At 33.4% G+C, this 25,133-nt stretch overlaps 1 protein-coding gene across 2 annotated transcripts; it reads left to right on the forward strand.

The window, feature by feature from the left end:
* The first annotated feature begins 9,779 nt into the window (after window positions 1-9,779).
* LOC127718989 (uncharacterized) lies at window positions 9,780-24,532 on the forward strand. 2 transcript variants are annotated; one of them, XM_052225073.1, is made up of 7 exons: window positions 9,780-9,899; window positions 17,239-17,423; window positions 19,524-19,972; window positions 20,670-20,838; window positions 22,187-22,383; window positions 22,941-22,968; window positions 23,674-24,532. In XM_052225073.1, coding segments are annotated over exons 2-7 (939 nt in total). In that variant the 5' UTR covers window positions 9,780-9,899; window positions 17,239-17,329; the 3' UTR covers window positions 23,676-24,532. The 2 variants fall into 2 exon arrangements, with proteins under 2 accessions (XP_052081033.1, XP_052081034.1); XM_052225074.1 differs by lacking the exons at window positions 9,780-9,899; window positions 17,239-17,423 and adding an exon at window positions 17,795-17,835.
* The last annotated feature ends 601 nt before the right edge of the window (window positions 24,533-25,133 follow it).

Below are 25,133 nucleotides of genomic sequence, written 5' to 3' on the forward strand. Positions count from 1 at the left end.
ACGAGTTATATATGCCCTTTGAATTTAGAATTTTGGCCTAAATATACTACTGCAACAGTTTGTAATCGCAACTCCTCTAAAACCACACAACAGAATTTCTTGAAACTTTGTATTTTATGAGGACATAATATGTTAATGAGCATATCCACAAGAACATTTTTATCAGTTGGCTTTTGTAGAGTTATGATAAAATTGAGAATGGAAATGGGGAATGTGTCAAAGAGACAACAACCCGACCATAGATCAGACAACAGCCGAAGGCCACCAATGGGTCTTCAATGCAGCGAGAAACTCCCGCACCAGCAACAAACAAAAGAGCTATGTCAATTGGACATGCTTTGATACTATATCTGCCCTTGAATTTTTACTTGATAACATTTGTGTTCGCTTTGGAGATTCCGTATATCGTCAAGTTGTCGGAATTCCAATGGGGACTAACTGTGCACCACTTATTGCGGACCTGTTTTTGTATTGTTATGAGTTACAATTTATGACTTAAATCAGCAAAGACCCATCGAAACAACATCTGATTGAAAAATTTAACAATACTTTTAGATATTTGGATGATATATTGGCTCTCAATAATGACGACTTCAGTATGTATACTAAAGAAATTTATCCTGTTGAACTTACTTTAAATAAAGCTAATACTAACAATAACCACTGTCCTTTCCTCGATCTTGATATCTATATCATTAACGGGAAGCTTAATACAAAAATTTATGATAAAAGAGATGATTTTTCATTTCCTATCGTTAATTATCCATTTTTAGATGGTGACGTTCCCTTGTCACCATCTTATGGTGTTTATATATCTCAACTTGTACGATTCGCTCGTGTATGTAACAACGTATTAGATTTTAGCGAAAGAAATTTATGTATTACTGAAAAATTATTACACCAGGGTTTTCGATATCATAAACTAGTCAAAACATTTACTAAATTTTATCATCGGTATAAGGACATCATTCGTAAATATAACTCAACATGCAGACATCTTATACGTTCGGGTATTTCACATCCAATCTTTTATGGTAATATTCTTTACAAAGCACAAAAATGTCAGTATTCACCTCAAAAGCTAACAAAACCTTTAAACAGACTTACTAAGAAGGGATATAGTTACGATACTGTTGTCAGGTCATTAAAGATTGGATATTTTGGCTTTAATATTGATTCACTTATAGGGTCTTTGCATCGGAATTAAACATATTTATTCTAAAACCAGTTGTTGGCATGACACGGGTTATGTTTTTCTCATATATTATATGACGGTATAATACTAAACATCTAACAGGAGGGATTGTGCCTGATATTCATATGATGAAGACATAATCTTTCAATCAGTTTAATTGAGGTCTGGAGCTGGCATGTCAGTAACTGATAGTAGTCTATTGTTATTTATGTATTATTGTCATTTTGTTTATTTTCTTTTGTTTCCTATTCTGACATCGGACTCGGACTTCTCGTGAACTGAGTTTTACTGTGCGTACTGTTGTACGTTTGTTTTTTCTACATTGGCTAAAGGTATAGGGGGAGGGTTGAGATCTCAAAAAACATGTTTAACCCCGCCGCATTTTTGCGCCTGTCCCAAGTCAGGAGCCTCTGGCCTTTGTTAGTCTTGTATCATTTTTAATTTTAGTTTCTTGTGTATAATTTGGAGTTTAGTATGGCGTCCATTATCACTGAACTAGTATACATATATGTTTAGGGGCCAGCTGAAGGACGCCTCCGGGTGCGGGAGTTTCTCACTGCATTGAAGACCCATTGGTGGCCTTGTGCTGTTGTCTGATCTATGGTCGGGTTGTTGTCTCTTTGACACATTCCCCATTTCCATTCTCAATTTTATGAGTCTTTCAACTTAGTAATATGTTGTGACTGATCTAAAATGGAGTCCAGTTCGATATTATTGACGATTTTCACTTTTTTCATTGATCAGTGTTGCATGCAAGTAGTTATGTCCTCTTCTTAAATACTATAACCAATAGGTCAACTATATTTGGTCTGTGGAATGATAATTATGTGTACATGTCTGTCTGTCAGGGATCCTTTGACCTTGACATCAAGATCATGGTTCATTAATTAATATTAAAATTTTTCGGTTTGGTCTGTTTCTTTTATACTATGAGTAACTGGTCATTTATGGTGTATGAAATAGTTAAAAAGTATATGTTTATGTCTGACTTGGTTTATCTGACCTTGACCTCATTTCCATGGATACTTGATAATGTTTAGTTTAAATGATACATATAACACTTTATCGTTAGTAATATCAACATACACTCATTCATGGTAAGTAAAACAGGCGACACATTTCATCTTTTCGGCTCTTGTTTTCATATTATGAGTAATAGACCAACTGTGCATTTGGTGCATGGAATGACTGTACTCTGTACTTGTCTGTTGAAGGGCTCATCTGACTTTTACCTATTTTTTATGGTTCAAAAGTCAATCTTTGGTTTTCTTGGATTGATTTGTTTCTCCGTTTCTCAAGTACACTATGAAGTACTATGGAGTAGTATTAGCAAATGTTTAGATGTGTTTTGTGTATGGAAAGACTGTTTCTAGTGCAATTATTTTGTATCAATGGTTCTGATTGGATGACAGTAAGCGTAAAATTCTCTATCTCCTTGTCTGAAACAAAGGAAGCCGACATTTTGAATTGCGGAATGTATTGACATGTAATTTCTACAATAATGAGCAAAATAACTCACATGTTGCACCTAAAAATATTCTTTTTATCAAATTTTATTACATTCTGAAGCGGCCAAGAAGCCAGAAAACGCTCGGTGCATACTTATGACGTCACCTAGTTTAGGGACCAAAGAAGATAACATCTTTTCGCAGAATTTCTGAAATGAAAATTTAATACTGAAATCATGATTGAAATTTAATTATGAATTTGTTTTGCATTATAAAAGAAATGACTGTATCGTATTTGAAGCTTTGCGGACGTCCATAGTTAGTTTTGCTGTCGCAAATACCCGTTTACCTGTCTCCGCTACGCGTCGCCAGGTAAACTAAATGTGCGACAGTAAAACTACCGATGGACGTCCGCAAAGCTTCAAATACGATACAGTTATCTCTTAAATGGTGTACTTGGTCGTCTTGCAGATTTCACCGAAGAAAAACTGACAAAGCCATAGCAAAATACCGAAAGACGACTTACAGAGAAATAATTTCCATAAAACACTACGTAGACAATAAAAGATTGTGAAACAAAATAATAAAAAATACTAGGATGCATGAAATGCTACGGACGGGTAAGATGATCCTGATACACTAGTGGCACCTGTCAAGTTGCTCTGGGAAGTACAAATTATATTACTTGTCGAACTTAGGGTCGAACTTGACTTGATTCTTGACTTACTCAAAACCTTAATTCGAATTTCAACTATCGCTCTAATTCGAACTTGAACTCTAACTCGATTGGTAGTCAGTCTCATCTTGATGTATTAAATTTTCAAAATATTCGAATTAGCTCTCGCCGCGATATAGACTTTTTGCGCTCATGCGGCGTAAAGCAAACACCAATCAATCATATTGATGTATCGTGCAGTGAAGAAAGGTAGGGTTTTATACTTTCATTTTATTTTCAGTTTATTAACATCGAAATTTGCAATTGTATGTCCTTGAAAACTTAAATTATTGGTCATTTAAAAAAGTTTTATTATTGAAATGGTGAACGTTGCACATATGTTACTGGGCATTTTGTATGGATCAACAACAGTCCACAATTGGACATGATCTTTTATTGGTACGAATATTTTATTCTTGCTGTTGTCCTTTTGTCCATTCCATACTTTTCATTTGATAATAATAATTAAATTCATATATATGTCGCCTGCACACATTAACCGTATAACCTTTGCTTGTAATCTAGCAGGATAAATCAAATAGGTTATCAAAATCGTAAGAACAGGTCTGGAGCAAAAGGTTATCAACATAGTAAGAACAGGTCTGGAGCAAAAGGTTATCAACATAGTAAGAACAGGTCTGGAGCAAAAGGTTATCAACATAGTAAGAACAGGTCTGGAGCAAAAGGTTATCAACAAAGTAAGAACAGGTCTGGAGCAAAAGGTTATCAACATAGTAAGAACAGGAGCAAAAGGTTATCAACATAGTAAGAACAGGTCTGGAGCAAAAGGTTATCAACATAGTAAGAACAGGTCTGGAGCAAAAGGTTATCAACATAGTAAGACATGTCTGGAGCAAAAGGTTATCAACATAGTAAGAACAGGTCTGGAGCAAAAGGTTATCAACATATGCCACTTAAACTTAATCCTAACGTCCACAAACATGAGAGTTGACCTTCTGTTATGTTGTCTTACTGGTATGTACGGGCACACAATTTTTTGTCAATATTTGCATTGAGCATGTTGAGGCAGTCTTTTTTTTTAAAGTGTTTAATTATTTGTATGCCCCCGAAAAAAGTCTGGAGGTATATTTAAATCGCCATGTTTGCTTGTCGTTCTGTCTGTCTAATTGCAGAACACAACTTGGAACCGGGTCAACATGTTAAAGGTGGGATATTTGAAATAACATCATCGGCGGCAGCTGTGACATCAACATTTAGCATGTCTGTTGTTAAGTGATTTTTTTTAGAAATCATTAACTTTGTTAAACTTTCCTTCTTTTAAATTTGGAGAAATTTTTTTTTATGACCAACAGACAGTAACAATAGCAAAATTTGAAATTTTTTTTGTCAATTTTTCCGTAATTGAAGGTACCGGTAAATTTAGAAATTTTGAATTGATAAACTGTTTTTTTCTCCTCATTTTACTGTTGAATAGACTTTTGTTAATAGTGACAAAATTAACTAGCTATTTAACAGGATTTACATAAGGAAATGACTGTACCAAGTCAGAAATATGACAGTTGTTTTTAATTCGTTTGGTATATTTGAGCTATTGATTTTGCTATCTGATAAAGGACTTTCCGTTTTGAATTTTTCCTTGGAGTTCGGTATTTTTGTTATTTTACTTTTTATTTATGATACTTCAAACTATGAAAAAAAGTTGAATCTGTTTTATGTAGTTGAATGTCAATTTTTATTATAAAACACGTGTACATGGACTTAATTTTAAAAGAAAATACTTCATATTATCGAAATCTTCACTAATGTACAGCTATCTTTGAGGAGTTGTTTAAATTCATATTTCCACGCATTCATTTTGGTAAATCGGGAGCGCATCCAGATCTAAGATTACTAGTTTAAAATAGTTCTTACATATGATTGATTAGCCTATGGACAATTACAGAGGGACATGTAATATAAATGAATATTTGTAATTGAATTACGTTTGTTAAGGAAGACAACTCTTACAATCACTAATGCTTTTCATTTGACAGATTTAAGATGAAAGGTAGCGGAAAATGCCGAGGTTTGCCGATTGTAAGTCATTTGTGATAGCAAGAATCTTCAGAGTTGTTATGAATTAACGTGAAATCGAATATAATCTGTGTTATTTTGAAGTTAAGAATATGTTGACATAAAGGTACTAGTGATTTATAAAATTTAAATCCGTTCACAAAGTTCTATTTTCAAAATGCCTTGAAAAACAGTTATATTTTACTTTGAACAATTTTAGATGTTTCTAACTTTCAGGGCTATTTGCCAGAGTGACTGGTTTAATAGACTGGGCAGCTGCTATAGCAGCGGCTGGAACGGCTGCCAATGCTGTAAATGCCGGTGCAAGTGTACTTAATGGCCTTTTAGGTGGTTCCGGTTATAGTGTTGCCTGTACGGTGTAAGTAGAAAACTGGACCAAATACCCTTTGATTTACCCCGAATCATACATCAATGGTGTATTATTGAAGCTCCACCGGTGGTAGTGAAACCAGGACAAAGGGAAGCGTTCGTAAGTAGCAGACTCTCAAGACCGGTTTAAATGTTTCTCTTTACTATTAACACAGGGAGATAGATGTAGTATGATTGTCGATGGGGCAACTATCCACCAGAAAGCATCAATGAATCACCGTATGGCCTTCAACAAAGAGTAAAATCCATAAAGTATAGTCAGCTATCGCAGTCTCTGACATAAAAATAATGAAAACATATTCAAACGAGAAATGGTCTGATTTATGACTAAACAATAAACGAAAAACAAATATAACAATCTGCAACCAACGACGTCCACTGAATTGCAGTTTTCTAATTTTGGACAGGCACAAAGAACATTACGGGGTTATTATGTTTTCATCATATTCATTATTCAACCCTCCACTAAAAGTGGTGTAACAAAAAACATCAGAAAAAACTGTTTACATCAATTCTTAACTGTTCATCAAAATCTGGTACCCATTTATAAAGGGAAATAGAAAAATGTGCAAAATGTGATGTAAAATACGGAGAATATGTATGTCTTACATTAAACTATAACTCTCAAGGGTAATTTTTACTGTTTCTTTCATTCTGGATACAGAATTTTTTTCCCCATATACCGTCTTCTTACTCCAACAGTAGACTTAGTGATTCCTTGTCAATCACAGTTAAACATAGATTTTGCAGGAGAAACAACACTAATTGTTTCCAAAAAGCTTCTTTTGCATTTATCATGTTTATATTTACAGAAAATGAGCTTTGGTTTTATTGTGTGACCATGAACAAGTACAGTCACAGAGGGCAAATTTTCCCTATAGGGGTAAATTCCGTTTAAATCTCAGATTGATTTCAATGCAAACTACTTCTTGAATAACATGTATACCTGTTTTACCTAACGAAATCAGAAGCTTTCATATATCATTCATCAAAGTACTAATATAGCCCGATCTTTTACAACTAAAACAACATGCAGCATTTTTGGACCATTCACATGACATTTTTACAAACACTGTAGATTCGCACAAAATACCTACACTGACATCATTACTTTTCAACCATGTAGTAAAAATAATAAGTGCATTCAATATTCAATGATTCAGCTATCAAAAACTATTTACCAACCAGTGGAGCACAGGTCATCTGTTTTATACAGAAAGCCCCACCCCCGCCCATTCATCCCTCCCAAATAGCTGGTCCGTAATGCCGTGTGTTTATTTACTGAATTTACCCCTAATATGATCTTTACGGGGTCAGTAAATTCCATATTGGGTGAGAGCGAGCCCCAATGTGTAGTTTCAGTTCAGTTTTTTTGTTGTTCCGTTGTTTTCCTCTTATAGTTGATGTGTTTCCCTCGGTTTTGGTTTGTGACTCGGATTTGTTTTCGCTAAATCGATTTATGACTTGAACAGCGATATACTACTGTTGCGTTTATTTACTGACCTTGTTTATATCAGATAAGGTCACTAAAACTCTATGTGACGAATTTATCTTACCGACTTCTTTAATATGGAAAGTTTAGACGTAGTTTGATATCACAATTTTCACAAAACATCAAACAGAATTAACATGAGTAATATACAACGAGAAAGTCAGCGTCTCTCAGACATGTTTATGTCTAAAAGCATGAACCCGTCATAATTAAATAGATTTACAATGTATGTTAATTTGAGTTTTTTATAAGAGAAAACTTACTAGCTCTGCTACTTACCAATTATTTGAAATGGACATCGCCCACTGATTGTGTAGCTAAACTATAACACGTCCACTGACCATATATTCAATATCCACGGTTCCCACGTGTTCGCTTTTAACCAATGTTATTTTTAGAAATTTATAGGAGCTAACATAACGAAGGACACATGAACGTAAATGTACACACATCGTAATTATCATTCTTTCTGCATAACACATAAAGTACCAAGCAAATATATGTATTGTTACCCAAAAACTATGCATTTCCTTTCGATCACATGAAAATTAAGGATATTCATTCTACACTTTTCATGGTCTTGAATTCTTAAAGTATGACAGTTGTAAATATAGAGGTGTCCTTTGGGTGTTATACTGCCAAATAATAGAACTTCACATCCGGCTTCATACGACAGAGGGTCGAACAATAATATTCAACTGAATTTGAGAGTGGTAGGAATTTAACCCAGCATTTCATTTCAGGAGAAAAGTCTGAGTCATAAACATATATCTGGGGTGTCTCAAATACATGTAATCATTATTTTTAATTTGGTGTGTCAATAAAATATTTTGGAAACTTGAGGTTACATGGTTACTAAAGCTTTTAAACTGGAAAAAGGGGGTGACAATTTGATTGGTTAACTTCCATTGAGTGGTTTTTATCTTATATGCAATAAAATGTATGTGATATTTTGTCTGTAGTACTGGACAGGATAATACTTTACTAATGCCAAGTATATCCTTATTTAAAACAAATATAAATTCTTCCAATTTTTTGAAAAGTGCGAATTTAACATAGACAAATATCGGAACATCAATGGTAGTGATACTTCTTTATATGGCAGAGAAAACATCTCACATCAACATGTGTTTTTTTCAAATAATTTCCTTTTCGATGCATTTCTTTATACTATATTCTTAATTTTAATGATAAAGTTATACATTGACGGCTTTGGGGATTTCCTGTGCACAATGATATACGATCAGTGTCTTTACTTAGTACACTGGTCATTTTTGGGGCCCTGTATAGCTTGCTGTTAAGCTTGAGCCAAGGCTCCGTGTTGAAGGCCGTACTTTGAGCTATAATGGTTTACTTTTACACATTGTGACTTGGACGGAGAGTTGTCTCATTGGCACTCATACCACATCTTCTTATATCTATCTATGACTAATATCAAAATCATTTGTAAGGCTGCAGGTGAGGCTCACCATTACATGCTAACTGTTTCTTCAAAACGCTAACTGTTATAAAACGCAGTTGTTTGAAAAGTACTTAAAAAGTGTCTGGGAAAATACATGACTTTTAAACCAACATTTATCAAGTGAAAAGTTAGCCTTTCAAGACCGTCATATTCATGATAATTATTTGGACTAGTATTGTGAAAATAATTGTAAATTTTGGATCTCGTTTCATATAATTGTATGAATTTCAAGATTATATATACGTCACAAAAATACATCACTGTTTGCGGTGTGGTGTGCTGTTGTAAAAGGAAGATGTCCGTTGTTATTCTGCGGTTTACATGTTGAAATGTACTATTATATTATTTATTTATGCGTTTATCTATGTTGAGTGTTCGTGCGTTTGTTTGTACTATATTCCTGTCACGTCCTGTTGTCATTTTAGCGATATTTTTTTAATATTGCTTTATAAGCGGGAGGTTTTGCTAGCCATAAAATTAGGTTCAACCCACCATTTTTTTCTTAAAATGTCCTGTACCAAGTCAGGAATATGGCAGTTGTTATCAAATAGTCCGTTTCTATGTATGTTGGCGTTTGATATTGTTGCACTGCAGTGTTTCTGTTGTTTCGTTGTTTTCCTCTTATAGTAGATGTGTTTCCCTCGGTTTTTGTTTGTAACCCGCAGCGGTATAGTACTGTTGCCTTTATTTGACTCCGTACTCACTTCGTATTTTATCGTCTTTTTCCGTAAGTTCACTCTGTCTGATTTATTTTTACCCCAGACAGTTGATTATGATGTGTATTTGATTCTTGATTTGCATTGGCCACAAGTCAATTGTTATGTCAAATTTTACTTCATTTCCTCTGATCTGATGTTACGAAATCGTGAAAACTATATCTCTCCACTCTCTACAGTGAACTAATTTTAGATCTAAACCAGCTGGAGTGAAGACATATCGTATTCTCGAGTATAATCTATATTAAACTAAGTAAAAGCATTGATATAAATATATCACATATCATTTACATTGTACCAAATTATTTAAATATTGAGCTATTAAGATTTACTGAAGTGTGTCAATGCTTGTGATAAGATAAGACCTTTGTAGACGTTTTACATTTAAAAGTGTCATCAGGAAGATTAGTTTTTTTAACAATATCTTGAGAAATTCAATTCTGGAGAGGAGAAATTTTATGGACATCGGTAAGTTATTCTAGCATAAAACAACCTTAATTTCTACATTCAACGTGCATATTTTGAATCTCTTGTGTATATACTCTAATAATATATTAAACACTATCATGTATGGATAATTTGAAGATTAGCAAACTCAATAAACTTGATTTTTTTTTCGAACACTATGATTTATCATTCATTACAAGCTAGCTAATGACCTTTGCAATCCTATGGGAATAAACTGTCCGCCTCTCCTTGCCGACCTCTTTTTATGTTCATATGAGTCGGAATTCCCTCAGACAGTTGTCGAAAAGCAAGAATTCTTTTTATTGGTTTCCATTAATATATCCTCTAGAACTAGAAATTAAAAAAAACAACAGACACGGCTTCCTCTGTCACATTTTTAGACTTATACCTCGAATTTGACATCAGCGGTCATCTCAGTACCAGAATCTATGACAAAAGAAACGATTGTAATTTTGTAATTATCAATTTCCCCCACCATAGTAGCAATATACCAACTGCACTTGCATATTGGATAAACATTTCCCAACTGAATCTGTATTCAAGAGCTTGCAGCTGCTACTCAGACTTTGTAAAATGTCACCAGTGTCTGAGCAGAAAGTTGATGAACAAAGGGTATGTCAAAGAACCTCTCATCCTTTTTCTAAGAAAAGTTCATCGAAAGATACCAAGACCTTGTTGATAAATATTCCGTATCAACTTCACTAATAATGCACGACGGTCTTGAAGTATAAATTATAGGTACTGACGTTGTTTATCATCTTAATAACGTGTTATATTATTCTTTTATTTGTCTATGTATATTAATACTTTTACTGTTTGGTCTATTTTTTTGGTAATATCCATTTGACGTGGCTCGGTACTTATACGTCCCGTCATTGTGTTATTGTGCTATGGTAAATTTTGGTATTCTTGTCTTTCGTTTTTGCTAATGTGCTTTGTCTTAACATGCTATATGCCTTTTTGTTTTTCTTTGTTGACCTATTTGTTTGTTTTTATAGTGATTAAGATTATAACACAATGCTGACTGCAGGACCCCAATTTTTGATATTTTACATATTATGTCTGTTTGTTTTGTTCACATATCGTTGTCAATATAACGGAATTGTATGCAACTGTCATATAAGTGACAGGTTTAGCTAGCTATAAAACCAGGTTTAATCCACCATTTTCTACACAAGAAAATGCCCGTACCATGTAAGGAATATGACAGTTGTTAGGCATTCGTTTGATGTGTTTGAGCTTTTGATTTTGCCATTTGATTAGGGACTTTCCGTTTTGAATTTTCCTCGGAGTATTTTTGTTATTTTACTTTTTGTCGTGTATGTTATCCTTTACATATCTAATAATCAAAATATATTTTAAAAGAAGCGTAAGGCATCGAAGGGATAGTCAAAGTCATAAACCGAAAAGAACTGAAAATGACTTGATATAAAAACGAAAACGACTACACACAAAGAACAGTGTACTTAAACACAACATATAAATCTCAGAAATGATCAACACGAACCGAACCAAAATTGGGATTGACCTCATACGCATTGGAAAAGTAAGCAGATTCTTGATCACACTTGGCGCTTGTCATGTTGGCCTTGCAAGTAGGAACATTTATCTACCTCTTTTGTTGTTTTTGAATTACCTTGCAAAGCGTTCTCTTGCATTTTATATGTATGCACTAGATACTTTAAATAACCTCGAATTTTCTTTTATTGAGATAAAACCTTCTCATGGAAACACTAAAATTTCATATAATTCATCATTATTGCATCATTGCTACCTATAAATATTTGCATTCTATAATAATGCATTAAATTGCTAAAAAAGCAGTTGCCACACAAATTTCTAATGTGTGTCATTATTTCCTGTGCTTGTTTTTGATCGTCTACAATATATAATATTGAAATTGCATGAGCAATATAAATCTTAAGATGTTTCAACATTTTTTTCAACCATATTTGAACAAGTATCCACCAACAAATATAAAGGCAAAGTTAGTATTACTTAGTCAATACAGAAGAAGTGCAAATTTAAACTGTCAACTTGTCACTAAGTTAATCCTTTATTTGAAATCTGCTAAGAGCATACATTATACATGAATGTTTAATGTTTTTCTATACAAACGAAACAAGTTGAAAAAAATGTAGGCCTTTATTACATTTAAACTTGACAAACAATAATGTGTTTGGCAAACACTGATCATATTTCTTTTTAATCATTAGCAGGTCAATTTAAATGAATGGTTTAGGTCTACTACTCGCTCAAATGATCTGATCGTTGAATATGTCACGGTCAAAATGTTATATGTTTTGTCTATTAATTACATAGAAACCATGTTCAAGGACTCTTTAAACATAATATTTTAAAACTTTATCTTGCATTTATTTGCTAAAATGATTGAGAATATTAAACACAATTTTCCATTTTGCTAGAAAAATGTTGTAGTTACAAAATAATTTTAATTTCTGTTAAATGTCATATCATGTGTGTATGCATGTCATCGTTGTCATTGATTATATTTTCTAGTTAAGTTTGAAAAAGTGCTTTACTTTTAAGTCCCGCGTAGACAAAACGCCCGACTGGAGTTATAAATCAGTAATCTGTGATCTATGCTGATATTTCGTCATTTGTACATAAACGGAGTTAAAAAAAACTTTGATTTCGATGCATTTGACCTTGTTCTTGGTTGTGAAAATATATAACAAAACATTCAGTCACCCAAAACCAGAGAGGGCTTGGCACACTTCATATAGACTAAGTCCATTTTAATCTAAAACTTTTTCTAAAGTATTATAATTTGATCAGCCATACATTGTAGGTCTGCTGCAGCGAACACATCTGCCCTATCCAACATGTGGCAGTCTACATTTGTAACTTTCCGTGTCAGTCTAACCACTTTGCAGAACCAACTGTTTTGATTATTTGTTAATTTGGTTTTGTCCCTAATATTCATGAATTGTTTTGCACTAGACGGAAAACAGACAGCCATCAATCAATGTTATCTTATACAAAACAATAACTTTATTAGTATTAGCAATAGTATTAATACATTTGACTTGTCTACACTTTACACAATTATTGCCCATTCCCAACTAAAAGACAAATTCGAAGATTTGGTCATGTTTTGTTTCCAATTGTTATCGAGATGCTTAATTTTCTTGATTGACAACATAATTGTTAAGTGTGGAGGACGTGTTTTTCCAAAAAAAAACAATCATTTCCATGGGAACAAACTGTGCTCCCCTTTTTGCCGATTTATTCCTTTATTCAAATAAGGCTGACTTCTTATAAAGAAGGGAAAAAGTTAAAGTATCCCTATATCACTTTTTTCTATATAGATGATCTCTTACTAAATGATTCAAAATGTGGTGACCTTTGTTGAACGCATCTACCCCATCGAACTTGAGATAAAGGATACAACAGATACAGTTAAATCTGCTTCATATCTTAACTAACATCTAGAAATCGAAAATGAGGGTCGATTAAAATAAAACTTTAGGACAAAAGAGATGAGTTCAGCATCCCAATTGTGAACTTTCCATTTCTATTTAGCAACATCCCAGCAGCGCCTGCATACAGAGTATCTTCCAGTTGATACGATGTTTCTTTGATAAAGGGTAGCTGCTCACAAGGGAACTATTTAACCATGAGTTCCAAGTAGCGAAGTTGAAATCATTCCTTCGTAAATTGTATGGACGCCATTACGAGTTGACCGTTATGGAAAGTCTGTTTCACAGTTGACGACGGATATGTTCCATTGTCGTAATTACAATCTCTTCCACTTTCCCCAAATGCGACCTACCGAATTAGACATATTTGTACTATATGAACAACACTGAGGGTGCCACATGTTGAGCAGGATGTGTTTATCCTTCCGGAGCACCTGAGATCACCCCTTGTTTTTGGTGCGGTTCGTATTGCTCAGTCTTTGGTTTTCCATGTTGTTTTGTATACTGTTGTTTGTCTGTTTGTCTTTTTCGTTTTAGTCATGGCGTTATCAGTTTTATTTCGAGTTTGAATGTGCCTTTGGTATACTTCGCCTCTCGTTGAGAGAACAAAAGGGAAGAAGAGAAAATTTACACAACATGTGTATATCTCTTTCAAAATACCTCTTGAAAAATACCATGAACCGCTCACCTTAATCAAATGGACAGCTGTCATCAAATTTTACTTGAAAATGACCCAAATGCTTGGTATCCATCTGCTCAATAAATAAGAGAAGCTTCTTGTGTTTCCAAATAACCCTTAATCAAACTTCAATTGTAAATTCTTTCTTTTTCGCGCCTTCCGTTTGTCTACGCTCATGTGCGTTGTGACTAAAATAAACCGTAAAATCTTTTCATGGGCAATTTAATCTTTTCCCCTCCAGGGATATTCATTTGTTCATTTGAAGAGATTTGCATGCGATTCTATTCGGACAGGAAACAAATATACGGAAAAAATACTGATGCACAGCGAGTAGGCTATTTGATGTAAGTTCATTTCTGTTTCATATGTGTTCTTTTTCGTGAAAATTGCAAGCATTTACATATTATACAATATTAAATGGAATGCATATTTTAAAATAAATAATTACGGTGAAAATGTGTCCCCCACGGTGCTCGTTATACGCGATTTTTGCTTCAGTGTGCGTTCACCTGAAGACTTCCCTTCACCAAACATGTTAATTTAAAAGATAACTTTCAGAAATTACAAAATCAATTGTCATTAATAGAATGTAGATTGGTCAAAGATCAGGATGAACGTTTTTGCGGAGAATAAGTGTTTCACACGCTACATCTATTATTTAATGTTCAGGGTCTTATAATGTTAACATTAAGTTGCATATTGACAAAAAGTAAAACAAGTATATCTATTGAACTATTTATATAAAATCAATAGACGTGTTACGAAAAAGTATATACTTGACACTGAGATTGACAAATTAGACTTTAAATGTGGGGACTGTGTCAAAACATTGGTTACCGATTACAACAGGTAAAATTCAATTTGCGTGATGTTAACCAGGTATTTACACACTTCTTTCGTTCATTTAAAATTATATTAATTTAGAATGATTATTTTCTGATATCATTGGTTATGTTTATAGGACGGGAAATGTGTAATTGTGTGCGGGGGAGGGGGTTGATCGTTATTCAAGTATGCATTTCTAGATTTGAAATAAAAAATCACATAATAAGCCAGTTTGATTTTTTAAAAATTAATTACTGTTCTTCGGGCATAATTACCAATCTGACACTCAACTACTTAATCTCGTCCTGAAAAATGCATGAAATATTTGTCACTGGACGAACAACAAACAACAAACAACAATCAATCGATCTCTACTAAACCCGTATAAAGCTTCACAGTCTGGTCTGGTTGATTTTGACTTTGAAAGTTTTGAAGCGGCTAATAGCGTGTTCAACATATACCAGAAATCCCGAACGATAATCGCAAGTTCACTTTTTACATTATATTCTTTCTGCTCTTGGTCTACATGTAGCTCTAAGTTTACGACGCATATAGAGGGTACCGAGCGGAGAACGACATGCGATATAATTTATTGCCTAAAATGACAAATTCCAAGGGGAAATCTAATTCCATAACTGGTTTATTGAAGGTAGTAATTAAACTGTTGAGCATCATCCTGTTTTTCTATGAAACTACTGCGTTTGAATTTTACCAAAAAAAATGTACATGATTCTTATATATGTATATATTGTCCACAGAAAAACATGCGTATGTCAGGAGCCTCTGGTTTTTGTTAGTCTTGTATGTTGTTTAATTTTAGTTGATTTATATGTTTCGGAGTTTAGTATGACGTCCATTTTCACTGAACTAGTACACATTTTTGTTTAAGGGCCAGCTGAAACCCTACCTCCGGGTGCGGGATTTTTTCGCTGTGTTGAAGACCCATTGGTGGCTTTGGGCTGTTTTATGCTCTTTGGTCGGGTTGTTGTCGCTTTGACACATTCCCCATTTCCATTCTCAATTTTATTATGTTTAATATGTATGCAATGCCGGTATCTGGAATAAAATTGTACCCGAGGCTCCGTGTGTGGTCTAAATGGCATGACAGTTGCTATCAACTGCCCCCGAAGCGCTGTGGGCATTCAATCCCACCAGCCACGTAGTTGTCGCAATTTTTCTATGGTCGACTAGGAAGTATTTAGTGTATTGATTTCACAAAGAATTGGTATCTAAGCATGTATTTGTGCACTTGAAGCATGAACAGAAATCTCAAATAGAAATATGCTGAAATATGTATTTAGGATGTCAAACAGGCGAAAAACGAGTGACATTTGACATAAAACCCTTTCAAGAGGAATTACAATTTCAGTTTAAACTTTTTTTCCTATGACTTATTTAAGAAACAACATGCCTTAGACTTTTCGGACTGGTTGAAAGGCTTGTTAAACGTGTTAGACTATTTCAGACCTCAAAACTACAATTCGAAATGTTTTAAAACTGTGAATAAATATGATAGGATGTCTTTTTCTAAAGATTCTCATTTCGTTGGGTCGAACCAGCAACATTTTACATGAGAATACTATAAGGGAAATTAAGCTTTTCCTGAGTAGGCATTCTCTATGTGCCTGTCCCAAGTCAGGAGCCTGTAATTCAGTGGTTGTCGTTTGTTGCTGTATATCATATTTATTTTTCGTTTATTTTGTACATAAATCAGTTTTTCTCGTTTGAATAGTTTAACATTTGTCATTTCGGGGCCTATTATAGCTGACTACGCGGTATTGGTTTTGCTCATTGTTGAAGGCCGTACGGTGACCTATAGTTGTTAATTTCTGTGTCATTTGGTCTCTTGTGGAGAGTTGTCTCATTGGCAATCATACCACATCTTCTTATTTTTATATTAACAGATTATTATATTATAAAATCATTCCCACGGTCTAATAAGGGCAAGCGAGGCTATAGAGGTGTCATGTTGGTCATACTCCGAAAAAAGGCAAAGTATATCCAAAATGAATCCATAAAAGTATATCGATCATAGCTTTTTTTTGTATTAATTGAAAAGATCTCTATCATTCAAATACGCTAAATAGTTACATTTGTACATATTAAATGCATTCGGGGCCTAAAATATGTCTGTCACTGATGAGTCTTATGTAGACGAAACGCGCGTCTGGCGTATCAAATTATAAGCCTTGTACCTTTGATAACTATTAGTTGGTCTTAATGTATGATATTTTGGAATATCAGAGATTTCCTCCCGTCAAAAAGGTTTTTGTGAAAAAGGAAAAAGCAGTTTTTGGACTTGGAAGCCCAGCGACACTATGTATAACAAATATGTGTAATATGATAGTTTTTGGGATTGGAATTATAGCTTTTGTATTAATTATATTTGCAGTTCTTGTTTAAAATTGTGAAGGACAGGAATATCTCTTCCAAAGATAAATGTTTAAACGAAAAGAAGAATATGATATATTAAACATTACAGAATGAACGCACAAGCTGCAGGAAGTCCATTAACACGGATAATTACACCTGGTTTACAGGGACAAGACGATCAGAATAAAGTTCCAAGGATTACAGGTACTCAATAGGTTGTGAATAACACGTGTACTCTTATTGTAAAACATGCAAACCTATTTACATTATGATAATTAATTTGCATTGCAAATATTGCATGCATTTCTGCATGAGAAAGAGTTTATCTTATATGAGTATGTTTTGTAACAGAACGACACAAAGAGCAGGAGTTTTAAAGTGCCAGTAAACAAGAAAATGTATAGAAAGACTTGTACAATTGTTTAACACATTCTAATCAGTCTTAGCTGTTTATTCCACAGTGCCGCATGTATAAGAGAAAAACAGAAAATAACAATTTTAATTGTTGGGTTTGATCTAGCTGGGCATCTTAACCACGATCCCAAGACACTAGGCAAAGAGGCAACTCCGAGACTATTGAGTTGGTTTACTTAGTCCAAAATGTATGGTAGCAAAAGTGTGTATAGCTTTAACATGTTTAACATATAGCTGAATACAAAACACTTTTGGATAAGCCTGACTTTAAATCAGTCAAGGATACAGTTATACAATTGTTGTTAACATATTTGAAGATATATGTTATAATAACCTACAAGTTTAAGTAAATCCGTTCCATTTAGATTGTGTGATCAATATTTTTATAATCTCTCCATACAAGTTACTAAATATTGTTACTAGCATTTGTTTTACCAATCCTATAATATGAATGTTTTTGGAAGGCAAAACAACCCTAGAATAATTTTTTCATTGTTTTCGCATCACTTTTAAACAAGTTATTTAAACGTTGATTTTAAGAAAATTATAACAATCGAAACACAGATGATACGTAATTGTGCAAAACCTTAAAAAATTCTTCTGGAGGCTTGTAAATAGGCAATATTTTGAAGAAAAAAAAACATAACAAATATGTTTTCATTGTGCATGGAATGGTATTTTTATGAATTGTAATGGCAGATATTTAAACACTCTATTAGAACAATGCTATTAGGTAAAGTTGTTGAAGAGAAAAAAAAAATTCTGAGTTATTTAAGTGAAGAAAAGTCTATCTAAGGGAGATAACTGTACCTCCGAAATTATGCACTTGTTTTTATAAATAATATGATTCTTGTACAAGAAGTTCCCCTGACTTTCAAACGTTTTTACTGAGAGCTAAAAAAAAAAACACACAGGGATTTTGATATGTGCTAAAAAGTGCGTTTCATATTTTGATTGTCATTGTTGACTCATTCTTTTATGTCAACTGAGTGCTGTATACATCTTGTGCTTTTATCATACACGGGCGGATTTAATATTTTGTGTCATTCTGTTATTTCTAAACTTTAGCAAGGGAAGGATCACATTTTAACATATAAATTTTAAAGGATGATGATAATGGATTTGTGTTTATCGTCGAGTGATTAATAATACATGCATATTAGGACAATATATGTCAAAGGAGAGGCAAAAGATTCAAAAGAGATATTCAATCTTATCGGTCGAAATCAAACTGACAACGCCATGGCAAAAAAAAAAAAGGGTAAAGACGACACGACATACAACAGTACACAAAACACAACATAGAAAAAACTAAAGACAGAGTAACACAAATCCAGCTTGAAAACCAATGGTGACCTCAGGTGCTCTAGAAGGGCAAGCAGAATCTGATCCACATCCCGTCGTGTTGCTCATGTTAAACCCAATTCCATGAGCTAAGCAGAGAGTGCAAACACATATTTTCAAGTAACCAACAACCCACCATGCTCACTCAAAGCTTGCGCGCTACCTGGAAACCATCAAGGCGATTGATTTTAAAGAAAATATGTTTATAATGAAACACTTTTTTTTCAAAAATAAAGGAATTAAAAAAAAATTATTTTGTAAGAAAGTATAAATCTGTTAGTGTAGGATTGGTAACAATGGAATCAATTTGTTTGTTCGCACTAGTTTGCTTTCCTTTGAAAAGACATACGATTAGTCTACTCCTCAATAGTTTTTTTCCTTTCTAAACAAATAATTGTTTTCTGCAAAAACAGAGAAATTATAACCAGAAAAAGGACGATTTTTGTTAACGGAATCGGAAGGATAGATGATATAGTATATAATTGTATTCACTTACATTTTGTCGATTGTGTGAGCTCCACCTCTCTTATGTTGATTAAATTCTAGGTCCACCTGGATATTTGAATGACGAAAAGAAAAGATGGCTGATTGTAGGGATCTGTCTTCACTCCGTTATTTCTCCACTTCTAAGAAACTTTGTTAATCCTATAATTAGTAAATTGTATGACTCACTGGTATCAAGCGACTCTGTCGATACACAGGGGTATAATGGATATATGAAAAAATACCCAGCAACAAACGAACATTTTCTTATTTACAAATCAATCAACAACAACATGAATGTAGCGAAAAAAATGATCAGACACAAATGGGTTAATGATTACCAGAAATATGATTATAAAGTAACAAGCCATGTGGATCTGTCAAAGTTGTTCCTACAGCCTCATATGGTTCATTACTCTGGAATTGATGAGTCATGTGACACATCTGCTCTGCTTGGAATGGTCATCAACATCAGTACATTTTCAACAACTGTACGGACTGATGCTAAAAAGGTATACATTTAAAAAAATATAAAGGACAATTTTCAATTTAAAGTAATGAACTAGCAATGCGAGCTAGCTTCTGTATCGGTTGTTGGTCATCAACATCAATTCCTTCTCTTCGGCTGTACAGACGACGGATACTGACAAGGTAACAATTTTCGAAATAGTTTTATAGACGAGTAATTGCATGACTGTTCGTGTACTTTTGATACTACATGTATCTTCAACCAGCATAGCCACATAACCCATAGTATATAAATATTGTGTCCTTAAAAGCAATGCAATATGTAATTTAGCAAAAACAAATACTTTTTCTAATTGATAAGATTTGGAAATATATTTGGTTTTAGTATAAAAATGAGGCCATGTGGTATGATTGCCAATTGGACAACTATCCTACAGAGTTCAAATGAAATGTAAGAAAGCAATTATAGACCTCCGTACGGCCTTCAACAATGAGGTAAACCCATAACTTATAGTCGGCTATAAAAGGCCTGACATGAAAAATGTGAATCATTTCAAACCAGAAAACTAACGGCTTAATGTATAACAAAACAATTTACAAATAACAAATATGACACATACCAACGACAACCGTCAATTGCTTCCTAAGAAGTTCTTTTTCCTTTGAATTTTCAAATACAGACATTTTGATATCTTCATTTATGGAATTGTTAAACTATTTCACATGTTTTCAATTGTTCAGATGCGAGTAGACATACGTAATCCCTGGGCACATTGTGACTTTAGAGAATGGACTAGAAGAAAATATACAGATTCATTCAAGTTAATGAGCCAACTTGTTAAGGACCTTGATTTGAGTAACGAAGAAGAAAAGAGAATATTGAGTCAACTCAACACATGGGCAACAAATGGTACACAATGACACAAATGTATTGTATGTTCAATGAACTTTTTGTCGCAGCCTACAACATTTTGTCGCGAAAGCGAAAAATAGCCATACTAAATTTCGTCGTTGGCGTTAGTGGTGTCACTTATTTTATTTTTGTTCGTATTTCACTGATATATTGACCTAATTTGCTTGCATTAAACATTAAGATCCAGTATAAGGTTAAACTTTCAGTCATTATAACTATTGTCAAAACGTATATACTTTTATGAAATGGGACAGAAGCTCTGTGTTGATTAGTGCTTTGATACTGACATGCTTTACAACATATTCTGATAGAAAGTTCCTCATTCATAAATTAAGAAATTATCTAGAAACCACGAATCCAATTCCCTGGGGCAAATTGACCTCAAATTGATTTGCTAATTCTGTTTACGTCTTCTTCGGTCATATAGCGGATTAGAGCAGTCCCGGTTAACAGTGTTTTGGTTTAAGCGTTCTTGACGAAGATAAATCCAGTTATGCGCTTCAAATGCAACCATTATTGTTAAAGAACTATATTTTGATCAAAATAGCAGTCATAATATAAGATATTAACGATACATAATGTATTGTTTGGACCCAAATCACAGACAACGTAAAACATAATTATGTGACCAAACAAACACATGACAAAATATATGTGGATGGCATAAAATATATGGTTGTGACCCAAACATAGACAACAGTCATACATATTGCTGTGACCCAAAAAAAGAATCGGCAAACCATTAAGTTTTCTCAACAAAATCAAATACACATTGCAATCTAATTATATCAATTTCAGACACATAAGTATTTTAGTGAGCAAGATCACAGATGACACAAACAATGTTGTAGCTAGCATAATTAAAAATGACACAAACTATATTGAAATGACTTAAGTCACAAATGACACATAATCTATTGTACTGTTTTAAACACAGCTGCCACAAAATCTATTGCATTCACCAAAATTACAGATCACATCAAATACAACTTAGCCACCAAATTTCAGATGTCACAAAATATATTGTAGTGACCAAAATTCCGGAAGACACACTCTATTATCTTGACCTAAATTCCAGATGACACAAAATATATTGATAGTGACCAAAAGTACAGATGCGACAAAAAAATTTGCCATGACTGTCATTACAGATAACACAAAATGAATACCAAACAGCCCAAAATATCATGTACAACACATATCTCTGAGAACACAACATAAATTTCAATGACAAAATCACAGAAAGTTGCAACACAAAACATGCCGTGCTTCAACACATAACAAACCTCTTAAGTTATCAGTATGTTACCGCAACAGTTATTCTACAGCCTTTCTTTTTTGTCAGGTTTGATATTTCTGAGTGGAACACCGCTTGGCTTAGAGGAAGTGTGTGAAATACGCCGACAGACACGTGTTCTCAGTGAATATGTACAGAGTTGTTCGACTGAAAATTACAATCAGAACATCAAAGTGCAGACAGAATTAAAATATTTAGAAAACGATTTACAGGAAACATGGGAAAGGATACGAAATTTAGAAAGTGTATGTAAAAGTTGAAGAAAAAAATATATGTGACCATGGCATAACCAATACACTTCAAACAGTTTCAGTTATATATGTTCTGGACACGTCAATCCGTTTACTTTCTGTATACAAGGACTATAACACACGTATAACTTACTTGTGTATAAAAAAGGGAATTGGCTATTGCCATAATCGGCAGATCAAAGTGGCATTGAATGAAAAATGTAGTACACACATGTGGTCTGTCTTTTAGTACATCATGTTGTCATTAATTTCATTCTTATTTTCTTCTAAACCGCTCGACATAATATAATCAAATTTTAAAGAATGATACTTAAATGATATCTCCCTGCATATTTTATATCGTTTCATTATTGGAATGTTTTTTTTTTTTATTATAAAATCCTCTATGACATGACGACTTTATTTCCAATAATAAGCATGTATTTACAAGGCGGTAGAGACAAAAAAAGAAATTACTATTATAAAGCGCCAGAGTTCACTTTCTTTTTTGATATAGTTAAATATGAATTAAAGCTTCAAGTAAAATGTTCTTATTCAATATTTTCTTTCAGAAAACTGAGGAACAAGATGAAAAAATATGTTAGTATTTCCAATGTTTAAGTAATACAAAATACATTTTCAGAAAATATTAAACATATTTCTTAAGATCACATGCTCTGATTTTAAACGGCTATAGAGAAATTGCTTTTTGGTAATAGATGATAATTTGGGTAAACATGAGCAGACAGCAAACTTGCAACATATTTACCTAAACACTACAAACAAAAGGTCCACATAGTGTCTGAATTTTGTATACGGATTATCCAATCACTAGGACTGTTAAGAACAACTTAATACATATGTACGTCAGGATTGATTGAATAACCTGGAATATTTTTTTGTTGTTTAACATGCAAACTGTGAATTACTAGATAGTGTCAAACCAATAAAATTGGATTAGCTGATAGTAAACAAAAGCTGACATTATTTTTATACTTCGATTTGTTTTAATTTATTCTACAGAAGGTGGAAAAATTTTAGCAGCGTATATTAACAGCTAGTTACTTTTATTCATATATTAGTGGTTCAAAACAAAAGGGGAACAAATCAAACAAAAACATAAGAAAAAAAACCCCACAGAAACAGAGAAAACAATAGGACACATTGATAGAACTTCATATTAAAACATCAAAGATAATCTTATTCAAAACATGTGCGTAGTTAGAACTAAAAACAGACTAATGAAATGCATAATAAATGTTTTGTTTAATGTATTGCAATTGGAGTAACTTATTTTTTTTTCAGAAAAACTAACGGAAGAAGTAATGAAAAAAAATGTTGAAGATCTAAATCCAACACATATTCGAGGAATGTACAATTTAAGTTTACCTAGTCTCTATTGATCATGAACACTTAATAGTTGTCATATATACACTAAAGAGTCATCAGATTTTGATAGAAAAAAAATGTCTTAATATTTTTGGCTTTTGACTTCACATTATAAAAGATTAAATTCCAACACATGTTCTCAATACTGAAATATGTGCAGAGAGCCAAAAAGAAGTTTATTCATCATGATAATACTGATTGTTTGTAATTTCATACTTCATGTACGTTGTGAAATGTAAAAAAAAATGATGGCTTTAGTAATACGAATAAACAATTATCAAAATAATATAACTGTAGTTTCATTTCTGCAAAAATCAGTGTAAATTAGCTATGTATACGGACTCTTTCGGACGGTAACACCTGGCTCATATTAGTTCAAGATTTTCCAAAAGAAACAAAACCGAAGCCTTTCCTAAAATAGGATATCTAACTTTTAAAGATTATAAGCGTGTAATACAGTGTGATAAAACAAATCATAACTTACGTTTCATTCTTTTGTAGACTTACAAGCCAGTGCAGAAGATAAAGAAATTCGAATAGTACTTCTTGGTCGAACAGGAGCTGGGAAAAGTGCAACAGGAAATAGTCTTTTAGGTCGGAATTATTTTCTATCCAAAAATTCCGGTCCTTCAGTAACTGGAAATTGTAAACGCGGAGAATCTGAACGGAAAGGAAAAAACGTAGTTATAGTTGATACCCCGGGTTTATTCGATACGACAACGACGAATGAAACTGTTAATAAGGAGATAGTCAAATGTATCGCTATGACGTCACCGGGACCTCATGCAATGGTCTTTGTTGTAAGTGTCGGTCGATTTACGCAGGAAGAGGAAGATACAGTCAAACATTTTATTAATCATTTTGGTGAAGGTGTGTTTCGCCATATGATTGTTCTTTTCACTATGAAGGATAAACTTATCAAACATAATCAATCGATTGATCAATTCGTTGAAACTGTTCCGAATAAACTAAAAACTATACTGAGTCAGTGCGGAAATAGATTCATTGCGTTTTACAATGATCCTTTTCGACATTCGAAAACGGAGCAAGTTGATGACTTTTTTGAAATGATAGAGGCGATGTGCAGTGAAAATGGGGGATCCTGTTATACAAATGAACTATACAAAGAAGCAGAATATGGCCTACAGAGAAGGATGCTTATTGAAAAGGAAGCATTAGAAGAGCAAAAGGAAAAAGAAAAAAAAACGGTAAGAAATGAAGTAGAAGATAAATACAAGAAAAAACTTGAACAGGAAACGAAAGAGAAAATTAGATTGGAAGATGCCTTAAACTCCAATAAAAAAGAAACAGAGGAAAACAAAGTAAATCTACAGAAACAGCTTCAAGAAGTAAGTGAAAAACTGAAGCGGGAGCAG

This window comes from Mytilus californianus, unplaced genomic scaffold, assembly GCF_021869535.1.
Source record: "Mytilus californianus isolate M0D057914Y unplaced genomic scaffold, xbMytCali1.0.p SCAF_10, whole genome shotgun sequence".
In the NCBI taxonomy this organism is placed as follows: domain Eukaryota; kingdom Metazoa; phylum Mollusca; class Bivalvia; order Mytilida; family Mytilidae; genus Mytilus; species Mytilus californianus.